At 43.2% G+C, this 9,444-nt stretch overlaps 1 protein-coding gene across 1 annotated transcript; it reads left to right on the plus strand.

Annotated features, from left to right (window-relative positions):
- The first annotated feature begins 240 nt into the window (after positions 1-240).
- On the plus strand, positions 241-5,010 carry pi15a (peptidase inhibitor 15a). Its single transcript, XM_037456699.2, has 6 exons — positions 241-371; positions 500-824; positions 1,571-1,689; positions 2,826-2,958; positions 3,040-3,155; positions 4,070-5,010. Exons 2-6 carry the CDS (start codon positions 549-551, stop codon positions 4,203-4,205), a joined length of 780 nt encoding a protein of 259 aa, XP_037312596.2. The 5' UTR covers positions 241-371; positions 500-548; the 3' UTR covers positions 4,206-5,010.
- The last annotated feature ends 4,434 nt before the right edge of the window (positions 5,011-9,444 follow it).

Consider the following 9,444-nt stretch of genomic DNA (forward strand, 5'->3'; position numbering starts at 1 on the left):
TTTTCTACAAATTTCAAGCACAAAGTCATGTGTCATCAACACCTCGATGCACTTAAGCAAGAGATGTCCTCCATCATCCAGAAGCTTCACAAACATGACGCAGACATCATGATAAGATTAAGATTTACCAGGAGTGGTTTACGAAAAAAAAAAAACACTTAATGTGTTTCAGGTGTCAGGGAGGGGCAGGCGCATGTCCGCTCGCCTATATAAACCCCCATGGACGCACTTCTCCTGAAGCGCTCACTGAGTTTGCAAAGCGCCAAAGCTGCAGAATTCCCCTCCCTCCCTCTCTACAATCCGTTACTGGGGCTTTGGAGGGTGACGCAGCATTGGTAACACGGGCACAGGGTACCGCTGCGCAACAAAAGGTAGGGATTTCTCTAATGCAAAGTAACGTTGGTACTTAGGATAGTTTGAAGCATGATTTTTTTTTCTTCAAAAAATGTGCGCACCACAACAAAGCTTCAAGTCTGTCCTCGTTTTTTTTTCTTTCCAGATCACTCCTAGACGCGGGATATTGTGTCTGCAGTTTCCATAGAGCGAACATGAAAGCTCAGTTATTTGCAGTAGACGTGTTACTGCTGTGCTTATCCTGCGGAGCAAGTGCATTGGCCACGACTCTTCCTGGCGTCTCCGCGCTCTTGCCTGCAGCCAATTTCACCAAACTTGGCGCGACGCACGGCTATGGGACAGATGTTACGACTATTTCCAAGAACAGGAGGAAGCGTTACATCAGTCAGAACGACATGCTTGCCATTCTTGACTACCATAACAAAGTAAGAGGGAAAGTGTTTCCCCCAGCCTCCAATATGGAATACATGGTGAGTAAAGGCTTTGGGTCAAACTTGAATTCGTTTTTCAAATACTTGTCATTCATTTGCGTGTTTTATAGTAACTGCATGATATTCGTGGATGCATATAAAATGTACACTGATGTCATTTTTGTGGTTTCTTGTGCCATGTTGGCAGTGACCAAATTTCATGCTACTATTCTTTGGAAATGGTGCAGAATCCGAATTTGCGTGTTAAGTCTCGTATCATGTCAGTAGCCTGCTGGGGAATCATATGGAGAGTGGAGAAATAAGCGTAACAGGGGTTGTGAAGCAGTATAATTCAAGTTTTCCTTTGAAAGCTTATTCCAGCAGCAGCTTCAGACAAACGAGTTGACTCATTTCCATTCATAAAATTGGCAGCAACTCCATCCTCCGTAGTTGAACTGGCAATAAAGATCCCCCAAATACTATGATCGGAGGGCGTTTCCCTATTTTCTCCACTCACAGTCCACTTCCAGCTAAACATTTCCAAAAGTGCGGCTGTTGACCATTTGGGTTAGTCTTGGATGAATCTAGTTTTCTTAAAGCTATACTGCCCCCCACGTCTATTGAGTGCAAGAGTGACATCGGACACTGGGCAACTAATCTAATTGATGACATTTTGCGCCTTGCCATGGCAACACCTGCAACCCGGCTACGACCTTATGTCTCTTATGTCACATGTCACTGCTGCAGAAGCTGATGTTGATATTTCCAGTTGTGTGATGGGTTTCCACATCGCCCCGTGTGTGTAGGTGTGGGACGACGCTCTGGCTAAGACAGCCGAGGACTGGGCTCATGCCTGCCAGTGGGAGCACGGGCCACCTCATCTCCTCAGGTTCCTGGGTCAGAACCTCTCCGTCAGGACGGGACGGTGAGTGACCTTTGGCTCTCCTCCCTCTCCCCGACATCTGCTGCTCCTCTCAGGGAGGACTCTCTCTCTCTCTCTCTCTCTCTCTCTCTCTCTCTCTCTCTCTCTCTCTCTCTCTCTCAGCAGTCATGGTCGTTGCTATAGCCGCCCCCCCCCCCCCCCCCCCTTCTTTTGCACTGTGACCCGGTGACTGCTTGAGGAATGCTCCTGTGACCCTTCAAATAAACAAACGTTGTGTTTTCAGCCACGACCCCTGAGGACAAAGGCGCATCCCTTTAGTGGGTCTTGGCTTTCCATTTGGAAACACACGGCACCTTCACATGTTTCTACACTTTTGGATTTTTGTTGAGGGACAACACCCGACACGAGGGAATACAGCTTACTCTGACTATTCCTCGTGACTCGCTAAGAGAGTTTTTCCTAAGGTTCTACAAGACCTCATTGGTAATACCATGTTGTTGACTTCAAGAAAAGAATGTAGAGAACAATCTCTATTTATTAGGAAATGTTACTTATCTGTGGATTGGAATTCACTGAATGCACCGCACTGTCAGCATTTTCCAGTGTGAATACCCTTGAAAGCTTGAAAGCACTGCTGTTTGGCTCGGGAAATCTTCAAAGGGCCCATGTTGATGTGCTGATCTGTGGTCAGTTGGGCCCTCCTGACTGCGATTTTCAATGCAGAGAGTCTGTATCAGGTGGTCTCATTGTTATATTGTAGTCAGAGTTGCTTGAGAAATGTCGCAAAGGTTCTGCGCGCCATAACAAGGAACATTCATTGTAAGTCTCAGTGCACAATGTGACAATGTATATCTTGAAACAACGGAGCAACTTGAGGATTTGATCGGGTTTCTTTTTCACATTTTTTCGTAAAATGTCGTCGGCATTTACTAGACTTCAATAACCTTTGGAGGAAACAGAAGCACCTGAAGGGAACCGAAACTGAAAACGCTTCCCACACAGAAACAGGGCTGAGACCCAAGAGCTTCTTAATTAAAGATCCAAGTTGCTGTCCAGAGGTTCCTTTGTTCTGAATACACCTGCTGCCAAACTAAACAACGACCTCTTTCACGTGTTTCCTTAAATATATTGAGATGTGTCGGGGAAGGGTTCTGAACATATCTGCCTTCTGTTCGCAGCTATCGATCCATTCTCCAGCTGGTGAAGCCGTGGTATGACGAGGTCAAAGATTACTCTTTTCCGTACCCCCGCGACTGCAACCCCCGATGCCCTCTCAGATGCTACGGGCCCATGTGTACCCATTATACCCAGGTAGGGAGCAACCACTAGTCCCTGTAACACTGCTGAGCCGGAGTAACAATGGCATTGACTGGCTGTCTTTCTTCTTGGCAGATGGTTTGGGCAACCTCCAACAAAGTGGGCTGTGCCGTGCACACCTGCCACAATATGAACGTGTGGGGTTCAGTGTGGAAACGGGCAACGTATTTAGTTTGCAACTACTCACCCAAGTAAGTGTGGTCAGTCCAGTGCGGTGGTAATTACATGGCGTGAGGAAGCCTGTTGTTTCCAATGAACCCGTTAACCTGATGGCGGCGTGATGGCGGCAGGCTTAATCCCGACACAGCCGGCTCCGTTGTGTGCCGGGTTGTTGCGAAATGCCACCCATGTTGCCCGGGAGATTCAGATAACCTTAATACAAGGCCGTGAACCGGTACCGCGTTACCAAAGCTCCGAAGAGCCACGAAACAGAAGAGAAAATCTCAAAGCAATTCCAAGAATTAAAGCCTGTTTGGATTTGTGACCGACTTGTGACCTGAGATCTTTAATCAATGTTTAACGTAACTCATAGACAAATGGATGTATGACCTAGTTTAGTTTACTCATAAAATATCAGCCAGTCTCCTCTTCACAGATCTATATGTAAATAACATGTGGAGCTATAAAACCTGTCAAATTTAAATTTGGCTAGTTTCAATTTATACACTAAATTAAGATGTGTTGATTCACATACTGAAGTCTCATTTCTAATTCCCTTTATAAAGTACACATGGCTAATTAAGTGGTATTCTGGTCCACACAAACCGATCGCATTAGGAAATTATTTTAACTTCTTTTCATCTTTTGAAGCTCTTAAATGATCTTCATCAGCAAAGAAGTTATCATTTGACTCTAGATGTTTTGATTTACTTTTTTGGGAATACTTTATCTTTCAATGATGATCATTTGATATGAGTTAGAAGCCGCTAATAAAATCTATATTTTTCTCTTTGAAGATGACAATGAAAAGTTTCATTTATCCCACCTTCATTCATTCAACATCTTTTACGTCTAATGTAGGAAAGTAGAAAAGGGTATTGTAAAACACAGAACTTTTCTCTTCGCCTCTTTCCTCAATGCCACTGTTCATGTTTCTGTCTTCCAGGGGTAACTGGATCGGAGAGGCTCCCTACAAAGTAGGCGTCCCCTGCTCCGCTTGCCCCCCCAGCTACGGGGGCTCCTGCAGCAACAACATGTGCTTCCCCGCTCTCAAGACAAACTACCTGCACTGGTTCAAATAAACACAGGTTTCCGCTCGACACAAAGCTGACAGCCTGCAGTACCACAGAGACGTTACCTTAATCCCGTAAAGATTTGCACAAAAGTCTTGGACCACACTATTTTTGTATATATGGGCTTATTTAAAGACACTAACATAGATCTGAAGGCAGCGGATGATTTTGATGACTTGTACATAATCTGTAAATGAATTTGTCACATGGCTATTTTCTAATGAAGTATAATTTATGTTTAAACACAGGCTGCATGTATCCCTGTTTGTTCACCATTGACCATGTGGTCATTAAGGACATAAGGAGATCATAGCTGCTCATACCTGCTCACGTTGGTGCTACAGGCATCACACCTTCATGTTGTGTGCTCTGCCTTCACAGGAATGTTGTGATATAAAGATCAAAGCGTTTGACCTCAGACAAAACCTACACTGTCCGTGTCAACTTGGTAGCTGTTGTAGGTACAACAAACTTCATCCTCAACTCTATCGCCAGTTACATTTGTGTCCTACAACAGATTGTCGCTAAAAAAGTGCACTTACTGTTAACTTAAAGCATATGACAAAAGAAATATCCATCAGTCAGATAAGGAGGTCTTTATTCGAAGGACTGAGAGATGATGCCTCTGTTTGTTTTTGCTACATTACAAATGTTTTGCGAGTCTCATACATACTTATGTTAGAATTCATACAATAATATTCATTCTGCGGTGAGCTCATTCAGCACATCGGCCCCACACACAGTACCACGGTCAACACACGCACGTTCTCATTCAATTCCATGAGACCAATGTGCCCAAACCTTTGACTGTTACTCTATCTGTACGCATTGTATTGGTATATTATATACCAATATATGTTTACATTTTGTTATGATCACCGATGTAGTTGGATTTTTGGAGTTAGGCACTCAAGTGCACCTTAATTTTCTTTGAATATTTTGAAATACCAGGAAATTGTTTTGTTGTGTACATGTAGATAATCATTATACCATGACTATCCAAAAATAAGTATACTGTAAGTTATTCATTTTTATATGGGAAAATATTTAATTGATATACATTTTGTATGGTTTGTAAAAGGATTGTAAATATGTCTGAACAATTAAAAAGTACTGAATATGGTTGATGTGCTTGTTAGCTTTTATAATAAACAAGGAGATTTACTACAATGTTCAGTAACTCTGAAAAGATTCATGAACTAGGCACTAGCGTCGCATTAACAAGTGGATGCCTTTTAACTTTGGCAAATGTATTTGAATCTCTTTTCAAATCAGGGGCAGTTTTCTGAGAGGGACATGTTCCAATCTCAAGTGGGAGATAATGCTTTACAAAACGGGAACATTTACCGCACCGACTGTGTCAACAACAAGCTGCTTATCCAATGATCTCGTATTAGTAATAGCATGTCATTTTTTATTCTTTAGACCTGGTCTAAACAATAAAGTTGTTCTATATACCGTTTGACCACATCGGACCTTTTCCCCTTTCGCTATGCACCTTGAGTTGTACCAGACTTGCTTTTTTAACTTTGTGGTCCAGCCAATGACTTTCCTCTGCCCAAATCAGCATTGTTGCCCTTTGCCTGTTGCCGTGTTGTCTTAGCTTTTCCTCGTGACTGATATTGATCGGCGGTTCTGGCCACAGTTTCAATCCAGCTCTTTGGTTCTCAGCTTTCATTTTCGGTGAAACGGTACCATTGCACACTCCCCCATTCTTAATGGCAAAGGCTGCGATTGGGTTTTCCGGGTACCATCTTGTCTGCGTTTGTCCGATGAAACCACTGACCTCAGATGGATGAGGGTAATGTTTGAAGTAGTAAGAGAATGTGTGTCACCACCATACATAGGGACTAAAATAAAGGGTTAAGACTTTCTGACATTACAGGTTATCAAGCAATCCCATTAAAAAAAACAACAACTACAAACATCTGTGCTAGTAAAAAGAACAATCTGGGCAGCAGGAATGTGCTGCACTGCAATCCGCTTTGGCACGTTTGAATACGATACCTGACATCTTCATGCTCAACTTTAAACATCTACGCAGACCAGGGTAATCCCTGCAAACAACCACAAGATAGATTAGAGGAACATATTAGTATGCATGGGAGAAAAAACACTTCTGTCTGAACAAATGGCTGAAAAAAAAGAGCCAAACAGATGATTGGTGGATGTTTAAAATGCACACCATGAGGAAGATGATGAGCAAGATGCTACGATGAAAGTTATAACATTGTCTTTAGCTGACATTCAAACTGTATCTCATGTTTCCCCGTAATTTGCACTACAAACCCTTACTACTCAGACTCACACGACCTCCAAAGCTCCAAACTTGATCCAACCGCTTTCAGCCCTCGCACTTGAAGTGTCTTCAACAGTTGCATGTCAGCTGCCTTCCTCTCTCACTCACCAAATGATGATCCATCTGCTTTCGTTTCTTTCTGTAACACTACACTGGCACTTCAAACCCGTTCAGGTTTCACAAGAAAAAAATAGTCAGTTCTTTTAAAATCCATGACTTTCACCACTCATACCCAATTTATTTCAATCTGTAATGAAATGACTCAAAGACAGAGTAGAGGGAGAGAGAGAGAGAGAAACACAATCAGAAACAGAGATCTCCAGTCTCTGGTTTCTGCAGCAATAATTCCTTTTTCAACTAGTTTATGCTATCAGCCAGTGCCAACACGCACTGAGGCCCCGATGACGCACCTGCAGCTCATCCGAGCGTGTACCACTTTTCCTAATCACACACCAGAATTACCGACCTGTCAGATAAACTGTTATTGCTAAAACAAGTTTTGCCTCCCTCAAGTGTGGAGGTGGTGCAACGTTTATTTGGAAAGGAGACGGCGACTCCACATGGACCGCGGCGCGGTGATAGATTATTAACGGGGAGAGGGGGAGGTCGGGGGGAGTCAGAAAGCAGCCATACGATTCCAATAATGTGAGATGGAGTAATTACAATGCCGAAAAAGGAGGATAAATCTTTTGTTGCAGCGTGGAAAATTGTTTAGAGGCTCGCTGATGTTTGCTGTGCAGCTGCAGAAAAAATCTGCTCTCCTCTCCATGTACTCCATAACCTCTACCCTCCCTGACTCACTGAACCGAAGGGTTGAAAACTTGGCCCCTCGGTCCCTCGAGGGGGATATCGAGAGAGAGACTGTGTTTTTCGTTCCGTCTCGGTTGGAAGCACACAACTATGTTTATTTAATTCCCATTGCAGCCCAACCATCGGAAATGTAGCCCGTCCCCCAAAATGATCGGGCATCTGAGGACATCTGAGGACATCTGAATGGGGCTTGAGTTTACACTCATTGTAGTAAACACATAGCACAGAATAAAAATGCATCACCATTGTAATATCAGCCAAGTTAAAGGTCCACCTACCTAGTTGTTCTGGTTGTTGCAGAGCTTTGCACAAAAAACATTAACAGATGTTTGAATTGTAACTTTGTAAAGGATGAGGCAGACTCAATCCGTCATGTGATCAGGTCAAGCGGGAGTATACGTTGACATATGTGACATACAGAGACTGATGTGAGCTCCTTGAAGGATGTTTTGGGATCTCGTAAAAAGTTAATGTGTTCATGTTACAAACTTTTTTGCAACTGTAAATCTCTCGGGGCAGCAGAGTTAACTGCAGGGCTCGTTTTTGCACTCTTTCCTTTGAGTTGGATGCCCTTACTTCAAACAAGGAGTAAAAAATAAGGCTTTTGAGGTACACAAATCATTTGCGGTGTCTCGTGTGACTATCTTGGTCTGTAATAGCATTTATTTCGGACAGTGCCGCCATAACATGTGGGGAAATACCCATTTCTGCCAAGTTTTTCATGGTTGAATTTACATGTACTCCTTATGCTAACAACGTGCTGATACTTCGTCCGTGAGCCACAATGAAATAAGACTTTTCAGTTTATGTTGTGGTCACTTTTCTCGTCTAGTGACTTTTCCTTGGCACAGTCAGCCAATCACGTGCTTTAGTAAAATACATATAAAGCATATCTGGCATACTTCAGTGTAGATATTCCATTTTATGACGTGGTGCTAAAATTGTATAGTCTGTATTCATCTCATATTGGACATTAAAAGTAATGACATGCTCTCTACCCAACATTTCACAAACCTGGCACTTTGTGTGTCCACCACAGTGGCTGTAAGAATAAGTCCACAACATGTCTAACCCTGACGCGACTAGACTTGACCCTTCTGTTGAAGTCCGAGAATATAAACTGAGGTAAAAGTGGCTTGTGCTCCTGTCTGTCGCCTTTGTCTTGGATGGGGCCACGTTTGCCTGCCCGCTAGGGCCTCCGCAGGGACATCAGATGAGCGACATGCTGCAGGCAAAACGCCTCCGTGTCCTCAGAAGCACAGCAGTGCATAATCAGATCTCTTCTCTCTCGTGTACCTGCAGCCAGAAAAGCTCTCAGAGGCTTTGATGCTCCTCCAGGTTCATAGAACATTGAGCGTCTTTGTGCTCGTGGTGTGATTGTAATACGATTCCTTCGAATGGGATATTCTGTACAAAGAGGACACGTTGCCAAAATGTGGGTCTCTTCGACTGCCTTTAATAATAAAAACAACTCTATCAAAGTGAATTGAATGAGTCAACATATCTAATTCAAGAGAGTGAATGGTTATTACATTCTCTCAAGAAGGCAGTCGACGTCCGTCATTGTTGGTAAATGTCTTGGTTAGAATCACAAGCAAATACCCATTTAACACTGAACATGAACATTGTCATATAAGACCCTGGTAGACTTATTTAACCGGACCACCTGTCAAATGTGACATGGGATCAGGGGAAGGCTCTTGTTCCCACAATTACCAAGTGCCTTTAGGGACCCGTGAGGGACTGGGAGCTGTATAAGTGCAAAGAGTGGTAGAGAAGCTGAATCATCGTAGTCGGTGGTCATGATCTAGATTTACGTTGTTGCTTTTTTCTTCTTTTTTTCTAAACGGATTCCCTGAGAGATGCATTCGGCCTGAAGGTTACAACATGCTGAACCTGACATCTAGTGGTCACGTGAACAGTGTGCTACAGTCGTCTGCATCTATTAAAAGTCACTTCTGTTCAGGAGGGTAAAGACGCCTGCTGGACGTTAAAAGCTGACACTGCAGATCAGAGTCAACGTTACTTTGTCAAAGAAAGAACTTCATCGATCTTGTTTCAAGTTATATCCACTGTTGCAATGACACATTACTCACAGACATAGATATTTCACGGACGACATACAGAAATACGTAAGTA

This window comes from Pungitius pungitius, chromosome 19, assembly GCF_949316345.1.
Source record: "Pungitius pungitius chromosome 19, fPunPun2.1, whole genome shotgun sequence".
In the NCBI taxonomy this organism is placed as follows: Eukaryota; Metazoa; Chordata; class Actinopteri; order Perciformes; family Gasterosteidae; genus Pungitius; species Pungitius pungitius.

Bases quoted from the DNA above. Each gene is read 5' to 3' on its own strand.
- pi15a (XM_037456699.2), top strand. From the start codon at position 549: ATGAAAGCTCAGTTATTTGCAGTAGACGTGTTACTGCTGTGCTTATCC. The intron at 825-1,570 runs GTGAGTAAAGGC...CCGTGTGTGTAG, and splicing joins CCTCCAATATGGAATACATG to GTGTGGGACGACGCTCTGGC. The intron at 3,156-4,069 runs GTAAGTGTGGTC...TCTGTCTTCCAG, and splicing joins GTTTGCAACTACTCACCCAA to GGGTAACTGGATCGGAGAGG.